This window comes from Myxocyprinus asiaticus, chromosome 49 (genome assembly GCF_019703515.2).
Source record: "Myxocyprinus asiaticus isolate MX2 ecotype Aquarium Trade chromosome 49, UBuf_Myxa_2, whole genome shotgun sequence".
Taxonomy (NCBI): Eukaryota; Metazoa; Chordata; class Actinopteri; order Cypriniformes; family Catostomidae; genus Myxocyprinus; species Myxocyprinus asiaticus.
In genome coordinates this window covers 855,885-874,962 of record NC_059392.1, presented here as the reverse complement: position 1 = coordinate 874,962, position 19,078 = coordinate 855,885, and the positions used below count along the sequence as shown (strand labels likewise).

General features: G+C 40.5%; 3 protein-coding genes across 4 annotated transcripts; 1 reads left to right on the top strand and 2 right to left on the bottom strand.

Moving 5' to 3' along the window:
• Positions 1 to 25: 25 nt before the first annotated feature.
• On the bottom strand, positions 26 to 6,178 carry srsf3b (serine and arginine rich splicing factor 3b). Of its 2 annotated transcripts, XR_007896734.1 has the most exons (7): positions 6,081 to 6,178; positions 3,875 to 4,089; positions 3,487 to 3,621; positions 1,740 to 1,778; positions 934 to 1,020; positions 257 to 550; positions 26 to 163 (listed from the first exon to the last, which is right to left on the bottom strand). XR_007896734.1 is itself a non-coding variant. In XM_051693960.1 (6 exons), exons 2-6 carry the CDS (start codon positions 4,075 to 4,077, stop codon positions 523 to 525), a joined length of 492 nt encoding a protein of 163 aa, XP_051549920.1. In that variant the 5' UTR covers positions 4,078 to 4,089; positions 6,081 to 6,178; the 3' UTR covers positions 26 to 522. The 2 variants fall into 2 exon arrangements, 1 of the variants encoding a protein (XP_051549920.1); XM_051693960.1 differs by having other exon boundaries at positions 26 to 550.
• A 2,341-nt stretch (positions 6,179 to 8,519) lies between these two features.
• pth4 (parathyroid hormone 4) lies at positions 8,520 to 10,559 on the top strand. The gene is made up of 3 exons (XM_051693965.1): positions 8,520 to 8,590; positions 9,911 to 10,015; positions 10,125 to 10,559. Exons 2-3 carry the CDS (start codon positions 9,927 to 9,929, stop codon positions 10,408 to 10,410), a joined length of 375 nt encoding a protein of 124 aa, XP_051549925.1. The 5' UTR covers positions 8,520 to 8,590; positions 9,911 to 9,926; the 3' UTR covers positions 10,411 to 10,559.
• Positions 10,560 to 12,172: 1,613 nt separating this feature from the next.
• Positions 12,173 to 18,166, bottom strand: LOC127438398 (C->U-editing enzyme APOBEC-2-like). Its single transcript, XM_051693954.1, has 3 exons — positions 17,885 to 18,166; positions 14,932 to 15,466; positions 12,173 to 12,835 (listed from the first exon to the last, which is right to left on the bottom strand). The coding sequence occupies exons 1-2, from the start codon at positions 18,130 to 18,132 to the stop codon at positions 14,938 to 14,940; spliced, it is 777 nt and encodes a 258-aa protein (XP_051549914.1). The 5' UTR covers positions 18,133 to 18,166; the 3' UTR covers positions 12,173 to 12,835; positions 14,932 to 14,937.
• Positions 18,167 to 19,078: the final 912 nt, after the last annotated feature.

Here is a 19,078-nt window from a genome sequence, read left to right as displayed (position 1 = left end):
ATATAGAAACGAGGGGACACAAAGGTTATGGTGTAATGAGTTTTAATCCAGATCAACATTACAAACAGTACAAACACTAGAAGAGAAAGAGAAAACTGTTCTTCGTTGCTCCCCCTGCTGCCGTCATAGTGCCATTACAACATCCCCATCTGCTGCCGCTGTCCTGATCGCACAGTAACACAAATAAAACCCTTTACACCAAAGGAAATGAGGTCAGCGCAGCAGTATCAATCAGAGAAAAATCCTTCATATTCACCTCTTACACAGCCAACAAAAAAATAAAATACTCTTAAAAGTGTGCGATGGAATGCTGACGCATTAAGTGAAGCGTCACACCTGCAAAACACACAGTAGCACCACGACCGCAGCCACAGAAGAAAAACAGAAACGCTAAAATAACTGATGTAAATACAAAAAACACGAGGGACTCATACGGACTCTGGGGCATTAAAGTCTTTATCGAAGTTTAAAGACGTTTGATCTGTGTCGAGGTTGCCATCATGTTGTTTTCAGCATTGAAGTTCATTTTCTTTCATTAGATCTGGAACGACTGTAACAAGAACATCAAAATGAGCTCAGCATTTTAAGACATTTCACAAGACCATTTTTATATGTAGTCCATAGCATAGTGCCAGTCCTAAGATGCAATCTTTGGGGGGACATTTTGATCTTTACAGTGGGAAAGTGGTTGTCTCTTTATCGGACCAGGGAGGAAGGTTCCAGACCTAGCCCAGGCCAAGCTATAGCAGAGTTTTCCCAACCCCACTCATGGAGTACCCCATAACCATACGTTTGACATGCCTTCCTTATACAACAGAACTGATTTTACTTCTGACAGGCTCAATGACCTCCAAATTGTTGGGGGTACTCCAAAAACCAGACTGGAAAACACTCTTCTATATGAAGGACTACATAAAGAAATAAGATTCTTACCTCCTTGATCGTGAGAAAGATCGAGAGGGCTTGTGGTTCCTATCACGGGACAGAGATCTCTCCCTCCTGCGCTCTCTGGAAAGAGATCTAGATGGAAAACGGAACACACCCATCAAAACAAAGACCCCATCCCATAGAGGGAAAAACGCATTAAGAATACAGCTCTGGGAGGGCCTGGGTAGCTCAGCGAGTAAAGACGCTGACAACCACCCCTGGAGTCACAAGTTCGAATCCAGGGTGTACCGAGTGACTCCAGTCAGGTTTCCTAAGCAACCAAATTGGCCCGGTTGCTAGGGAGGGAAGAGTCACATGGGGTTACCTCCTCGTGGTCGTGTGGTTCTCGCTCTCGGTGGGGCGTGTAGCGAGTTGTGCGTGGATGTCGCAGAGAATAGCGCGAAGCCTCCACACGTGCCATGTCTCCGCGGTAACGCGCTCAAGCCACCTGATAAGATGCACGGATTGACGGTCTCAGACGCGGAGGCAACTGAGATTCATCCTCCGCCACCCGGATTGAGGCGAGTCACTACGCCACCACGAGGACTTGGAGCGCATTGGGAAATGGGCATTCCAAATTGGGGAGGAAAAAAAAACCATTTCCTCGCTCACAAAAGCCATTAAGTGCCTTTTTACCAATTCTCAAATACTTAATTGCTCTGAATGAGATGTTTTAACATTCATTCAACGGCCTGAAATGCCTCTGGAGAAAATGAATGGGAGATGTACTTCTGTAACCCAGTCCGCTGAAAATTGGATGATCACAGTTAAGTTCTAGGGGCAGGACATACAAGAACAGGTGGGTCTCTTACCTGCTACGACTACGACTGAAGCTCCTCCTCCTTGGAGATCTAAAGGAAAAAGAGCAACAGAGTAAGCATGTGCTAATCAACATGAAAACACACCTCAAAACCCCTGAAACTCCAACCTGCTAAAACACTCATCACCGCCCTGATACAGGGGTGGAGTGGAGATCCGCTCTGCTGCGGAGATCTCGCAACACATGAGGGTTTGGAGAATCTCAAAGAAACACTGTGACACTGGTCTGACCAAACTAGAAGAGTTACGCTCTAGTAAAGAGTGTCTTAGTAGTGCACTAGGAGGTGAATTCACTGGAAACTCAACAGAAACGCACTGCAAAAACTCCAACAGAATAAAGACAGTGAAACAAACCAATGCAGCTCTAAAAGCCCTCGCTTATGTAACCTGAACCTGCTTTTGGGCTCCCCATCAGTCTGCTTACAGTTTAATGTCACTCTCCCTTCAGAGGTTTGCAAAAGAGTTCATACCAACCCTGCTTGATTGAACTGAAAAGGAGATTTCTCCTCATCTTACATCTGTATTCAGCATTAAACTGTATGAAGCAGGAAAAACTTACTAGTTTTTTGGTTTTCAACAAGCTAGAAAAGGTGAAGGGGAGGCGGCTGGCGGCCGGGGAGCAGAATTGGCGGGAAAGTGCAGGCCAGATGCTGCAAGCTGATTAGCTGGCTTGCGGATGGGGGCTGGATGTAGTGGATTTTTCCTGCTTTTATTGGTTAGCCGAAGGCTGTTGCTGGTTTGTAGTGTAGACATTGGGGAACGTAAAACGCTGACTGTCAGGAATGTGAAGTGGCCGCTGCCGATTGGGTGTTAAGGTTGGAGGAGGAGAAGGAGCTGACAACGGCATGCTCAGGAACCAATGGGCTGGTGCGACCCGATGACTGGCTGTGCCTGGGTCATGTGACACCAACGTAGCCAGCTGATTGGGGCACGCTGGTCACATGATGCTGAAAGAGGACTAGTAGACTGACTCAGAGGGTGATGAGGAGAGGCATGGTGGTGACTCTGCAACGGGGTTCATTTTTATTAATATAGGTAAAGGAAAATAATCAAAAACAACCTTCATTTAAGTCAACAAAAGATTGCATTCCAACCAATATTAGTCCTGATTACCTAGATTGCTTGGCTGTGAATGCCAATTTACAACGTTTCATTATGAACGTAATCCTTCATTAATGAGGTATATGTCTAGTTCTATTCACAACCTCATCACGGTAAATATTTCAACAGAGCAGTTCAATCATAACGTCAATTTGTAGGCCAATTTGGGTCGCCTCTGGAATTTCTTATGGGTTTTTAGTGAAATGTGAAAGTTCATTTACAACAAATTACACACTCATACCTCAAACGTAAATCTTGGAGCCATTATATGCATTAAAAACAAGTGGCTCGAAGAAAAAAAAAAAAAAAGACCCTAATATCCCATTAGAAATTCCAGAAGATATCCCACAGCTTGAAAATGCCAATTCTCTTCCAGGTTTTAGGACTACAATTTAAATAGCTTAATAATCCTTGAACTAGTACAATTTGAGTAGCTAAGTCCGGCATGAGTCATGTTCATTGTTTAATGGCTATCAATGAAAATGAAGATGGAAGAGCAAACGTTCTGCAGCAGACACTCATCAGAACCGGGACAGAACCGGTCCAGCCGAGAGCGCAGGCCTTTGGGTCTGGTGAGGGGCAGAATCTGATTAGTTTATCTCTGAAATCTACAGACAGGTAAGCGGAAGACAGGTTCACCTGCGTCTGGGGGGCGGACTACGTCTTCGGTAGTCATCGCGTGGGCGTCGGCTCCAGGATGGAGGTGGACCCCGGTTCCTAGTTCGTTTCTCACCGTTGGACAGCTCCACTCTCACACGGCAACCGCAAAGGGTCCTGCATTAGGACATCACCAATAACAAAATCAATCATTTTACTTATGGGTCAAAAAAAAAAAAAAAAAAAAAAGATGTGCGGGCCATTCTTTAAATGAACATTTTCACGACAATTAAGTATACTTCCCCACCCACAGCTGCCATTACCATAGTGCAAAAACCGGTTCTTGACAGGTTTTAGCAGATTCACGCCTATACCAAAGTTCAACTGCTCTCAAAAGCTTCATTGATGGACTGTCATTTTCTGCACTCACCGTCCATCCAGCTCTCTGACGGCGTCTGTCGCATCTCGAGGATCTTCAAACTCCACAAATGCAAAGCCAGGTGGATTCCTGGCCACCCAGACACTCCTCAGGGGTCCGTAGTAGCCGAACGCTCTCTCCAGTTCTGATTTATTCCCATTGTTACCCAAATTCCCAACGTACACCTTACAGTCCAGAGGGCAATCCCGATGCATGACTCAAATTTACTGAACACACACAACAGCTAACCATTAATAACCAGCATCGCAACTGGCAAAATATCTAAAATTGTGTCCATCACTATTTTCAAATGAAGCAATGGCTATCACTAGGCTGCATATAGCATTTGAAATGGATCAGAGCCACAGAGAGCTGTAAAATGAGATGTGTCAAACACCTTCATGAATAAACCAATCAAAAACAATGGAGAGATTTTCAGATCTGTTTCAATAACTGGATAGAGACACATGATAATGCTAATGATACTGGAGTGTGTAAAGGTGTGGTTGCTCTCTGCCTCCATTCCCCTCAATACCAGACTCAGTTTCTGTTTAATGTACTTTTAATTCATTGCAGATTTGTACTGCCCAAGTACTAGTTCTGCTGTACAATTGTAGGGCATTTTAATGCAAGACAACACCACATTTAGTTTGTTGATGTGTTTTAAGTTTGCCAGTTGGGTCTGGGTATCTCAGCGAGTATTGACGCTGACTATCACCCCTGGAGTTGCGAGTTCAAATCCAGGGTGTGCGGAGTGACTCCAGCCAAGTCTCCTAAGCAACCAATTGGCCCGGTTGCTAGCGAGGGTAGAGTCACATGGGGTAACCTCCTCGTGGTCGTGATTAGTGGTTCTCGCTCTCAATGGGGCGTGTGGGTAAGTTGTGTGTGGATCGTGGAGAGTAGTATGAGCCTCCACATGCTGCGAGTCTCCGCGGTGTCATGCACAACGAGTCACGTGATAAGATGAACGGATTGACGGTCTCAGAAGCGGAGGCAACCGAGACTTGTCCTCCACCACCCGGATTGAGGCGAGTAACCGCGGCACCACGAGGACCTACTAAGTAGTGGGAATTGGGTATTTCAAAATTGGGGAGAAAAAAAAATAAAAAATACAAATAAAAAAATAATATTTTATATATACACGAGTCAGTGTTGGGTAAGTTACTCTAAAAAATAAATAAATAAATAATTAACTACTAATTACATCTACAGTGTAATTAGATTACTGTACTAATTACTCTGTCTGAAAAGTAATTGCATTACTTTTTACTGCTTACTTTCTAAAACCCTGATCAACCTCGACCAGATTCTTTCAAAAAAATCATATATAAAAATCAAATAAATTATTCATGAACTGGCCAAAGAATTTAAGGGGAAAGCGTTAAATTAGAAAACATGCAGTTTAACATTTAGACGTTAAATTTCGATTTTAAATTCACTATTGTTTTATATAGAATTGTTCTAGAATCTATACAGTATTTAACGCAAATACATCAAAGTAACGTAATTAAATTACTGAAATTAAGAGTAATCCCTTTACTTACTCAATGAAAAAGTAATTTAATTACAGTAATTAATTACTTAGTAACGCATTACACCCAACACTGCCCAAGTACTAGTTCTTCTGCACAATTTTAGGGCATTTTAATGCCAAATAACACCACATTTAGTTTGTTGATGCGTTTTAAGTTTCTCATTTGTGTTGTAATTTAGATTAATCATTTATCAGATTCTCAACATTGTAGTCCACATTGACCTTTAATGCTGAATAAAACAGTCTATTATTTAACACTGTACAGCAGCAAGTTGGATAATATTGATACACCACAGAGGCAAAATACACACATCTGTATAGAAACAAAAACAAACTGTAAGAGAAAATATAAATGAGCATACAATGAAATAACAGAAATTAATAACTCGCGTCTTCTGCTTTTGTTTGCAGGTGTTTACTTAAACACTACAAGACACAAACAGTCGCTTATTTATGCAAAGCTACAAACATAATCAAGATGATAATTAAACTAATCAAGATAACCAAATAATCATTGTTAGCAGCTTACAGATAATTTAGGTCATCGGTAAAACGACGGCCTACAAAAACACAAATCATCCCACATGCTAAATAATAAATAATACACTAATGCTGATGAACAAGCGCCGCAAACAACGTAATTACACACATTGCAAAATAAAAAAAGAGGAGAAATGCGCTTACCGTGTGTTTGATTAGCTGATGTCTTTTTGGTCCGCTCTGAAATGGCGCAGGCGAGGAAATCCGAATTTACTAGAATATATACGGACGCACGCAACGTGGGCGGAGCCTCTCAGGTGACGTGTCTGCAGGGGTCGTGTCTGGAAGGTAACCCTCCAGTGACGTTAAGTCTCGCGAGAGCCACATTGAATGTTCACACACTGTGTTTTTTGTGTTTAGTTAGAGTCCTACAGAACACGTACACCTAACGCTAACCTTAACCCTACCACTAAATATAACCCTAAACCTAATCTTAGTAACAGCGAATGACACTCTCGCGTGACTTAGGCTGCCGGGGGGTTACCTTCTAGACACAGCCGTCTGGAGGCTGCAGAGAAGGTCTGTGACGTACCAGGGTCGTCGTCGTGTGTGTGTGTGTGTGTGTGTGTGTGTGTGTGTGTGTGTGTGTGTGTGTGTGTGTGTGTGTGTGTGTGTGTGTGTGTGTATAGGTTAGCAAAACGGTCTGAATCGGTTTGCGATTGTACCAAAAACTACCATGGCTTTCGGATATGGAATACCATGTAAATTACCATGGTATTACCATCTGACACAATCAACCACAACAGGCTACTTTTTTGTTTTTGAGAATTTTGAGAAACTTCAAATATGCTGTTATGTGTATTGGTCAGAGATGCTCGTAGTTACAATAAAGAAATATTCTGGGTTCAATACAAGTTCAGCTCAATCAACAGCATTTGTGTCATAATATTGATTACATTAATGTAAGTGCTTTAATAAAATGATAAACTTCAAAATTCTCCAAAAATGGACCCCATTGACTTCCATTGCAAGTGTCTCACTGGAACACACATTTGTGCTTTTTTTAAAGAAAAGGAGGGACGAGTTGAAATTTATTTTTTGTGGTAATTAACATTATGCCACAAATGCTGTCGATTGAGCTGAACCCGGAATATTCCTTTAATTCTACAATTCTAGTTACATTAATGCTGCAAATTTTATTTTTGGCTTGTGCATCTGTTAGCGGTGGTATTTTGATTCATCTCAGTGACTCGAGTGTTTTGAATCAATTTTGACCTTTTCGCCAGCAGGTGGAGACAAACGAGTGTTTTTACTGTATGTGTCAACCGAAACAAGCCAATGCGTCTGGAATGAATTCAGTAGAATTGCAAAGTCACTAGAATTAAATGCTTTGATGCTGTTTCTGCAAGAGAAAAAAAATTAATAAATAAAATGCAGTTGTGTGCCTGTCCACAGGGCTGTAGCAAAGATTTACTGTATATTGCTCTGGGCCCTTTACCTATTAAAAAATTACAGTTTTGAATTTGCTGTGGGCCCCCCCCCCCGGACCTTTGGGCCCCTAGAATCATTATCACCTTTCACCGCACATGCTACGGCCCTAAATACCCAGATAGCACATGTATATCTCTGAGATGTCTGTTGAAAAGTGTTTAATCTGGGAAGCATCACAGTCCAATTTACATCTGCTAAACATCTTAAAAAGATCCGATTTACAAACACTGAAAATCATAAACGTCTCAAAGACATCTGCTGAACATCTTATTGACATCCGTGAGGAATCCAAGACAAACATGCTCATGTAACTGTGATTGTCTCACCTTTTTCACCCCTCATGAGTTTCCATTCCTGAATTTGTCCAACGACTCCAGAATGAAATACTCCTAAACATTGTTCATACAAGCAATGAGTAAATGCTTTTCACTCTATGGAAAAGAGTAGCACCTAAACATCTCCTTTTACGTTCCACTGAAAACAGTCAAGAGGGTTTAAAAACCTGAGGGTTTGTGAATGATGAATGATAGTGAACTTATTCTTCCTCTCTGGGCAGTTGCTAGTCAGAGATGTTTAACGGCACAGGAATCAGAAACATCAACACCCCCCTCAAACGCTCACTGGTCTGCATTCCTCACCTATAGAAACCACATCCAGGATGGGTTGCCACAGTGATGAGGGTCCTAGTGATGCTCTCAGCAGTCTGGTCATGTGGAATCACGCTTGGTTCTGAAGTTCTAACGAAAAGGCATTTTAACTAGAACAATTCAAAAGCATATTATAGACACCAACAGCTAGTTCTCTTGGATTTTATCCTCATCGATTGCTTCCAACAAAACACCTCCCTGCTTAAAATGCCTTTCAAACTCCACATTTAGAGTGATGGGTGAAAACGACATTAACTGACTGTGTTCTGCTTTGAGTTTCAAATACAAAAAGCCCCAAAATTGACTCTCAGGTGCCTTTGAGCTCAATGAGGGTGCATGAGAAATTGAACCAACACAACACCGATTAATTAATGCATTCATCAATAGTTTGATAAATGACTTGGTGGAACAAATTGGGTTTGGAGGAGGAGACCCTCATTATACACTGTGTGAGGTCACGTCCTGTGTCTGGTGATGTTGGGGGTCTATATAAACCCTGAGAACCGGCGGTCTATCAGTGAAGCTTCAGCCGAGAGCAGGAAACAGCAGTCACTGTCCAAGACAAAGAGAAACAATGTGAGTACTTCTGCAAACTTGGAGATTTTAACGTTGCTGAGTTTTAATCTTGTTCACTGGACAAAGTTGAGTGATTTATAGCCTGTTCTCAGTTGTGTTCTGATGAAGCTCTGTAAAAACTCATTTTCTTAATGAGTATTTTTTATCTTGTTTTGCAGTGAAAATATCTAAACATCTTTAAAACGAGATAAAAAAATAAATAAAATAATAATAATAATAATAATAATAATAATATTATATATATATATATATTTATTTATTTATTTATTTATTTAAGGCTATTTTTAAGATTTCAATTTAATAATAAAATTCAATCAAATTAAATTGTGTAATTTTTAACTATATTAAATAAAATGTTATATATATATATATATATATATATATATATATATATATATATATATATATATATATATTATTTTTTATTATTATTATTTTTTAAATTACTCCATTTAATTTGATGAATTTTTGTAATGAAATGTGTAAAATAATAAGGCTTGTTTTCAGAGAATATATATGAATTAAGTTCAATCTTTTCCACTCACTTGTCTTATTTCGCATAAATCTAACAAAATGTAGTAATACATGACACTTAAAATAACAACAAACAATTTGCAGAAACAATTCAAGATATATTAGTTGAAAAAGGCTTAGCTGAGCACAATTTAGCAATTTTATATTATTTATACATTTATAGATAATATAATTGTATTATGCATTTATGCTTTTACTAGAGAGCAGTAAGTTTTGTTGTTATTTTTTGCTTAAGGTGTCGAAGGAATATTCCGGGTTCAATACAAGTTCAGCTCAATCAACAGCATTTGTGTCATAATGTTGATTACCACAGAAATTAATTTTAACTCGTCCCTCCTTTTCTTTAATAAAAGCACAAATGTGTGTTCCAGTGAGACACTTACAATGGAAGTCAATGGGGTCAATCTGTAAACATTCAAATACTCACTGTTTCAAAAGTATAGACACAAGACATAAACAATATGTGTGTTAACATGATTTTACTGTCATAAAATCACTTACTAACCACATCTGTGGAAAGTTATAGACAATTTTACCACTTCATTGCCATGACGATGTAATGTCAACAAATCTTAAAACCCTAAAATGATGATTTAAACAGCTTTACAGCTCAAATAATACAGAAGAATTAATGTAAGTGCTTTTATAAAATTATACGCTTCACATTTCTGCCTTTAAACTTTCCAAAGACTGGTCCCATTGACTTCCATTGTAAGTGTCTCACTGTCTTGAGCTTAACTTGTATTGAACCCGGAATATTCCTTTAATAACGTGTTTGTTTCTCAGCTAAGCGTGTTTGTGGATGATGTCGAGCACTCTACGGTCGCAGCAGCGCGTCGCTCTCATGATCCTGATGGTAGTCACAGCCGTGCAGTGTCAGGAGAGCGAGAGGTACACCTGTGACCTGTCACAAAAACATGCCTTACCTTTCTGGGTATAATGGAATAATTTTACCTTACATCGTCCAGGTGTATTTAAGTTTGTTTGTTTCTCTCTGCAGTAGACGAGCGGTCACAGAGCATCAGTTGATGCATGATCGCGGCCGCTCTATTCAGAGTCTGAAGAGACTGATTTGGCTGTCGAGCGCGATCGAGGGGCTTCACACTGCTCAGATGCGCACACTGACCACCGACGATCCTGACAGCAGATGGCGCTATCGCAGTCCGGGGCTTCTCCTCTCTCAGCCCGGCAAGGACAGCAGCAGCCACAAGAGGACGCTAGAGTCGCTTTTAAGTGACATGTACAGACCTCACCTCACCGCTGGGCTCGGAGATGGAGAAAAATAGCTCTCGATCTTTCTGATGTCCCGGAATAATCTCTGAATTGCCACCAATTGTAGTCCCATTCTGTGTACACTGAAAGCGAGCAATGCAACATTACGAAAGCTAGACAGTTTTGTTGATTACATCGCCTCAAATCACCAACTATTATTGAAAGTGAATGACTTCTTTGTTGTTGCTGCAAATCACTTTTTAATAAATGAAATTGTCTGACGCAACGCGACTATTATACAGTATTCACCGCATTTTATCACTTTCTATTTGAAAAAGGCTAGGCATAAGCTTACTGACTTTCACAAAAAATGAACAACTTCTTTGCTTCAAATTGCTGTCAGTGTGGACGTTTTATCCCGCTTGGAGCGGGATTCGAACCATGATCTCTGGGATGGGAGGCAAGCATGCTAATGAGGAAGCTAAATGCTACAGCCCTTAATGTCAGTCGCTAGTGTGCCTCTTGAGGCTAGGGGAGTGAGGCTTACACATACCACACACCTCTCACGTACCAGCTGGCTCCCGTTACACTCACCCCCCCAAACCTCACTCCCATCTGGGCCACGGCACTGCTGTAACCGGTCCTGCTTGACCCGCTCCAAGCGGGATTCAAACCGGGGTCTCCAGCATGGGAGGCAGGTGCACTTACGAGGAGGCTAAAGGCTACATCTCTTAGCGTCAGTTGCTAGTGCACCTCTTGAGTCCAGGGGAGTGAGGTTTACACATACCGCGCACAGCTATCACGTACCAGCCAGCTCCTGTTACAGACGCACTTTTGTGATCAACAAAACTGTCTGATGCAAACCAACAAACTTAGATCACTCACAGTTTAATGCACAATCTGTCTGCACGGTGCACAATTAGATTAGTTTCACATGCTTGCAGTGTAGACACAGTTTCCCTGTCTGCGCAGATGCCTAAATCTGCAGATTTACAGAACTCTTCACCATCGATCTGTTTGTCACACATTTTTCCCCTTCTGTATATTTCTGCCTGTCTTTATGATTCTTTTAAAAGACAAACAATCAGGGGGGCTGGGTAGCTCAGCGAGTATTGACGCTACTTTAGTGTCACGAGTTTGAATCCAGGGTGTGCTGAGTGACTCCAGCCAGGTCTCCTAAGCAACCAAATTGGCCCGGTTGCAAGGGAGGGTAGAGTCACATGGGGTAACCTCCTTGTGGTCGTGATTAGTGGTTCTCGCTCTCAATGGGGCGTGTGGTGAGTTGTGCGTGGATCACGAAGAGTAGCATGAGCCTCCACATGCTGTGAGTCTCCGCGGTGTCATGCACAACGAGTCACGTGATAAGATGCGCGGATTGACGGTCTCAGAAGCGGAGGCAACTGAGACTTGTCCTCTACCACCCGGATTGAGGTGAATAACAGCGCCACCACCAGGACCTACTAAGTAGTGGGAATTGGGCATTCCAACATTGGGGAGAAAGGGGGATAAAATAAATAAATAAATAAATAAAAATTAAAAAGACAAACAATCAATTGAAAAATGAAAAAATCTGTTTAATATTGACTAGAACACTTCAACAGCAGACGATATGTGGGTTGGTATGAATATTTTCTCTTCCAAATGGGTTTCAAATATCCATTTAATCATCTCTGAATCTTTGATATCATATTTATTTATATGGATGGCTATAAACGGATAACATTTGAATAGATTTCTGTTAAAATGGTTAAATATGATGCAGTGAATATTTGTGTGTTTGCATTTTAAAAACATTCTCACAGCTGTAATACATAAAATGAACCTCTGCACACCAGAGAAAGACAAAGGCATTTATTAGTTTTCTAAAACAGTGAAGGTGAATCTCTTGCCACTTATTATATTTATTAATGTATTTATTGCTTACGCATACTTCTTTTTCATATACAGCTGTTAGTTATGTTCAGTTTAGTTTGAGTTAATACAAAATTAAATTTCCTGATCATTTGGCAGTGCTCAGTATAAATTTCTGCTCTGGCTAGCTTGAACATAAATATATAAATAAAGTGAATCTGAAGTCCATTACAGATTCAGAATATAAAACTGTATGAAATACGAAATATGTAGCACCAAAACATGGTAAACAGATCAGAATAGAATACATGAATATTGAATAGTACAATAGTATGATTAGGGTAACCTAACCCTAACCCATTAAAAAAAAAAAAAATCAACTATCCTCATGATGTATAAACAACTTTACAGAAATAGAGAAAACATAAAATTATTAAAAGAATCTGTCATTTTTACAGGGTTCTTCTATTTCACACACTTACATACAAATCACTAATAATGTCTTTAAATGTCTTTCAGCTTGTGGATGCAACGAAGTACAAAGCTGACAGTGTATCTAAGGTCCTCACATACATTCATAAACCAACATAACAACGTACATACATACTCTTCATGGCTGGAAAAGCGTTCGCCAGCTGTCATGTAATCCTGCAACAGAGAAAATTTTCATAGCTTACAAAGTCATGTCTAAAACATACAAAAGGTGAAAATGTTTCTACTGTTAAACAGCACCTTAAATGTACAATAAAAGTCCCTTTAAGGGAAGTCAGCTCACTTGGTGGCCATCTTGATGAAGCCCCCAGACAGCTATTTTTAATGTAGGTACTAAACATACAAGTACAGCTCCAACAAACTTAACCCTTGTGCGACCTTCTGGACATTTTTGTCTTTTCGATAATTTTGGCTGTGTTAATGCCATAGCATACATTTAGCCAAAGGTGTGTATTATTTGGGGGAAATTTTGATATTTCAACCTCAGTTCCTATAATACATCTATAATACACTGTGTACACACAATAGTTACACTCAGGACCTTCAGGACAAAAATGTCCCCATTGAAACCCATTAAAACTGTAATATTTGATCCCAGTGCCATTAAAGCATAAAATCATGAATTATGCTTTCATTCAGGAGCCCTGGCTTCAAAATCTACATGTTTAATATTTTCCACCAGATGGCGCCATTTTTCTCATGTTTAGACTATGGAGCAAATACATGCTTTTCCCCTATTCTCTGTTTGCTGTATTATAGAGCACTGCAGGACAATTGAATAAATGATGCCGCTAAAATTGTGTGTGTGTGTTGGTATGGATGTCAGAGTGTGTTTTGTATGTGTGTATTGAGAAATGTGTGTGTGTGTGTGTGTGTGTGTAAACAAACTGGCATTTAAAGGGTTAAAATCCTGAAATGAATGAATATTTGGTAGGTTATGATCAGGACTGATGTTGGTTTAAAAAAATGTACTAATTGAAAGTGGAAAATAATATTAATATCTAATATTATTATAGCAGTTTTTTGACATGGATATTTTTGTCCTCTAAGGACCTCTTTGTAATATTTCATTTTCACAAATTCCTCTTGATATAAAAACTTCCAGGATTAGTGAAGACAGTGGAGGCCCTGTGTGTTGATCCTGCTAATTAAAAGCATTCATCGAATATTATTCTGTGTTATTATGGAGCGCATAATAAGGAGACATTTAGAAGATGCGCTTTATGGACATTCACCAGTAAAGTGGAGGTCTGCTCTTTACTCCCAAAAGTGATAACGGTGACAGCAATGCTGCAGGTGTGGTGCGACACAACTTGTAGTGCTGGCAAGAGAGCTATTGTGTGTCAGAGAGGAGACGAGGATAAAAGCGTCTGCCAAATTAATGTAGGATGATGAGTAAATATATACAGACAATCTGCATCAATCAACTAGTCCACACAAATTACTTTATTGCTTACTAATTAACCTATTCATCCATTTAGACTATTTTATGCATTTCATTATAATAATAATAATAATAATAATAATTATTATTATTATTATTATTATTATTATTATTAGACATGTCTGTTAAAATAAAAATAAATAAAGACATTATATCCTGATATTGAAGTCTCAGCATAAAGTGTAGCTATTGGTATTTAAATTGTATAAAGTGTGATTTTGCGTAAGTCTGTGTCCTTACGATGCTCTTAGCGGTGTACGATTACCTCAGAGCACTCCTTAATCTACGAGCATTTTCAAGTACACAGAACTGCCGCTCACTGGATGTTTTTTGTTTTTGGCACCATTCGGAGTAAATTCTAGAGACTGTTGTGCGTGAAAATCCCAGAAATACTCAAACCAGCCCATCTGGCACCAACAATAAAGCCACGGTCCAAATCACTGCGATCACATTTTTCCCCATTCTGATGGTTGATGTGAACATTAACTGAAGCTCCTGACCCATATCTGCATGATTTTATGCACTGCACTGCTGCCAAATGATTGGCTGATTAGATAATAGCATGGATGATTGTTGGTGCCAGATGGGCTGGTGTCACCCTAATTGATTTAATTTATTCAACAACCCTTATTGCCTTTTGTGCTAGAAAAATATGGCTCTGATTAAATTATGAAAGCGAATAGTTATATAATTTAAAAGATACTGTCACCATAAGGAACTTCAATGGACTACTTTTTATTAGCAACTAAGAGTGGCTTGACTGTCGTTGAACTACTTTAAATCATGAGTAGCTTGTAACTTCTCTTACTCTTTATCACTGTAGAATATCGGCCAGTTTCTCTTGATAGTACTCGTAATTTTCCTGACAGTCCTCCCACGGTGTGAACTGCTGCTCGTCGCTCTCGACAAACGTGTCCCAGGTATAAGAGAAATCCAGTGGCTTCATCATGCGCAGTTTACAGCCGACGACCACCAGCGCCTTTAGCCCCGCCTGAATCTCTGGCTCCTCCCACTCAAAGAGCCGCGCGGAGAAGATGGCCAGTCGCACGTTTTTCCGAGATTTCAGGATCTCCACCAGCTTGTCGGCGCAGGCGGCGCACGGACTGGACGACACATACCAGGTTATGGTGTATTTGAGTGCGGGGTCGTAGTTAGGCAGGATTTGTTGGAAAAACGCCTCCTCGGCGTGACCGCCCGAGTGCTCGTCTTCTATGTAGCCTCTGAGGAGACCGTCGGCGCCAGGACCCTGATCCACCAGATAACACAAGAAGGTTTTATTGCGCCCGGAGGAGTATTCGACGTTCTTGAACTGGAATTTGAAGAAGAAGGGGTCCATTCGATCCCTGTGGGGATGTAAAGTGGTGAAATCATTATCACAGATGTGTACAGCTGCCTCTACTGGAATTCTCTGTACACTACAAGTTATTTTAGCTTAAAGTTGACTAATATAATTTTCACATTGGGGTCTCTTGTTTTGACGAAGGTTTTTTTCTTTCCTATGTTGACGCTGAGATGACGGTCTCATTCTAGAGAGCATTTTACTTGGAGGTGTTAGTAACCCTAACCCTATTTGATCAACTTTCAGGTGTATACTAGCATATAGCTGACCTCAAAGCTAACAGCCACAGAACTCTGATTTCATGGGGTCTCTAATATTTCCCAGCAGTCCAAGGTTTCTCTCAGGGGTTTCTATGGTCGTTTTTAACCCTCCTTCGCAGGCAGACAGCTGGAATGAACGTTAGGGTTATAAATACCTGCAGTGGGGGCAGGTCTTCATACTTAGTCTCTGACCCATATACAGATCCGAGTTTCGAGAGAGAGTTTAGTGGTATTGTTGCCAGATGAACCTGTTACAACTGTAATGAACACTTGTTATTGGATGATCGAGCACAATGCATGACTTAATTAAATTCATCCGCCCCTTGTTTTCAAACACTTCTATAGAGCCAGACAAGTTTGTTTTCAACATGATGTTGGATTATAGACTTCAGACAGCAACAAAAATATCTGAAGACTGTTCATTAGTGGGTTGATGATGTCAAAGGTCATCTAAACATCAACAAATGTTTAGGGTTAAAGACGTATTGGAAAGACTAATCATAAATTAGATTTCTGTAATAACTGTTTCTTCTAGATAGCAAAGAGATTAAATGGAGGAGTCTCAGGAGAAAGTTAACATTTCATCGAAACATAATTGAGAACTCCTTAAAGTCTCCCGAGCTGTGAAAGAGCAACCTGTGACCAAAATAATTTTGAGACTTTCACAAAAAGGTTCTTCAAAAACTCGATTTTTAAGAACATTTGGGTCTGTATAGGGTTCTTAAGTTGCTATAAGTTTCTGTCTAGATTAATGACGGTCTTGATGTTTCTTTATAGGTTCTTCAGTGTATTGGTGTCTTGTTTTCTAAAGAACAAGATTCCTACTGCAATCTTTATTTTTAAGAGCATGCTCTTTAGCTGACAGACAGTAGACAGCGATACACATCGCAGCCTGTCAGGACTGACCTTGTGGGGGTTGGGTTGGACTCATCTCCTCTAGTCTAACATTCAGCCCGAGTGTTCATGCTTATAGTTTCCCATGAGTTTCAGAAATACAGAGAAACTCACTTCATTGCTGTACTTTCTTTCTCCAGTAGAAGTTTGTTGGATTTGGATGAAATGTTAACCCTAAACCTAACTCGCCCTTATGTTGTTGTCAAACCTATATGCCTTTCTGTCTTCTGTGGAACACAAAAGGAGGATGTTTTGAAAAATGTTGCAATGACCAGGTGCTGTCAAGCTCCAAAAATAAAAATAAAAAAGCAGCATAAAAGTAGCCAGTATGAATCATACAATAAATATTCAAAGTCTTCTGAAGTTCTACAATAGTTGTGTTTGAGGAAAGACTCCATTTTTGTTTTTTATCCCATTTTCTCCCAATTTGGAATGCCCAATTCCCACTACTTAGTAGGTCCTCGTGGTGGCATGGTTACTCACCTCAATCTGGGTGGCAGAGGACAAGTCTCAGTTGCGTCCGCTTCTGAGACCGTCAATACGCGCATCATCACATGACTCGTTGTGCATGACACCACAGAGACTCACAGCATGTGGAGGCTCATGCTACTCTCCGCGATCCACACACAACTTACCACACGCCCCATTGAGAGCGAGAACCACTAATCGAGACCACAAGGAGGTTACCCCATGTGACTCTACCCTCCCTAACAACCGGGCCAATTTGGTTGCTTAGGAGACCTGGCTGGAGTCAATCAGCACACCCTGGATTCGAACTCATGACTCCAGGGGTGATAGTCAGCGTCAATACTCGCTGAGATACCCAGGTGCCCAAAGACCCAAATTTAAGTTGTTTAGTCACTGAAAATCTTCTCATTTGTCTTTGCGTATATTAAAATATGGCGTATAAAGATGCGTTGCTCCAGGTTTGAACGTCATTGGTTCTTGCGTATCATATGACTGAGCATGATACAGCAAACTTATTGAGATTTGAGAACTACAGGGAAAACTACCAGCAGATAATGACTTTAATGTCAGTCTGTTCCTCACACAAAGCTAATGTATGACTTCAGAAGACTTGTAATATAGTGCATGAGTCATATGGACTACTTTTATGATGCTTTTAAGTCATTTTTCAAGCTTACAAGTGGAATATTTCAATACTGAAGCGTAGTAACAACCTAAAATAATCGACAAAAGTTTCATTTGTCCCTAGACTAGTTCTGTTTTCTATCTCAGAGTATGAACAGATCGTTTATCAGACTCACCCTGTGATGGTTTCAAACGGTGGCAGCTCCATGGGTTCTGGTTTCTCTGCATTTTCCCCATTTGCTGCGGCTCCGTTACTCACCGCCGCGGCCTCACTGTTCTCCACGGCCACATTCTTTCCATTCACTGCTGGTTTCTCTTCTTCTTTTGGAGTTTTATCTTCTTTCTTTACTTGATTTTCTGCTCTCTCTTTCCTCTTGACTGTAGGACGAGAGCTGACGCTGCTGCTGGTCTTTTTGTCGGCCATCTCTGAGATTGAACACACTCAAACAAACACACACTTCAGTATTTATAACAGCACCAATGTGTGTGTGTGTGTGTGTGTGTGTGTGTGTGTATGTGTGTGTGTGTGGCTACAGCTGTTGGCCTATTCTATAAAAAGAACTCCTGGCAATAGAAAAGACAGATAAACGAAATCTTACAAGAGGTTCAAGAGGTTGCTCTTACAGAGCTCATGAGACTTACTGGAGATATGCGTTTTGTCTTATTTAAGTATCAGCTTTGTCTCATATTCTAAAATATAGACCCAAATAGCACAAGTGCATCTGTGAGATGTCTGTAAGGGCATTTCATCTGGAAAGCATCACATTCTAATTAACATCTAAACATCCTAAAAAGATCAGATTTACAAACAGTTCTAAATCCTAAACGTCTCAACCCTGATAGCACACGCTGATGTGTGTGTTGACATCTGGAAGATGTTTTTATTTTATTTTATCCCCTTTTCTCCCAATTTTGGAATGTCCAATTCCCACTACTTAGTAGGTCCTTGTGGCGGCACGGTTATTCACCTCAATCCGGGTGGCAGAGGACAAGTCTCAGTCGCCTCCGCTTCTGAGACCGTCAATCCGTGCATCTTATCACGTGACTCGTTATGCATGACACCGCGGAGACTCACAGCATGTGGAGGCTCATGCTACTCTCCACGATCCACACACAACTCACCACACGCCCCATTGAGAGTGAGAACCACTAATCATGACCACGAGGAGGTTACCCCATAGTGACTCTACCCTCCCTAGCAACCGGGCCAGTTTGGTTGCTTAGGAGACCTGGCTGGAGTCACTCCATATAGATGTCTGGGTGATGTGCATGTGGCATCAGGGAAACTATAAAAATGTATGTGGATGGCATAGCTCAGATCATTTTGTCATGGAAGCATTTGCTGAGAAATGTTTGTATTGAGGTCTCTG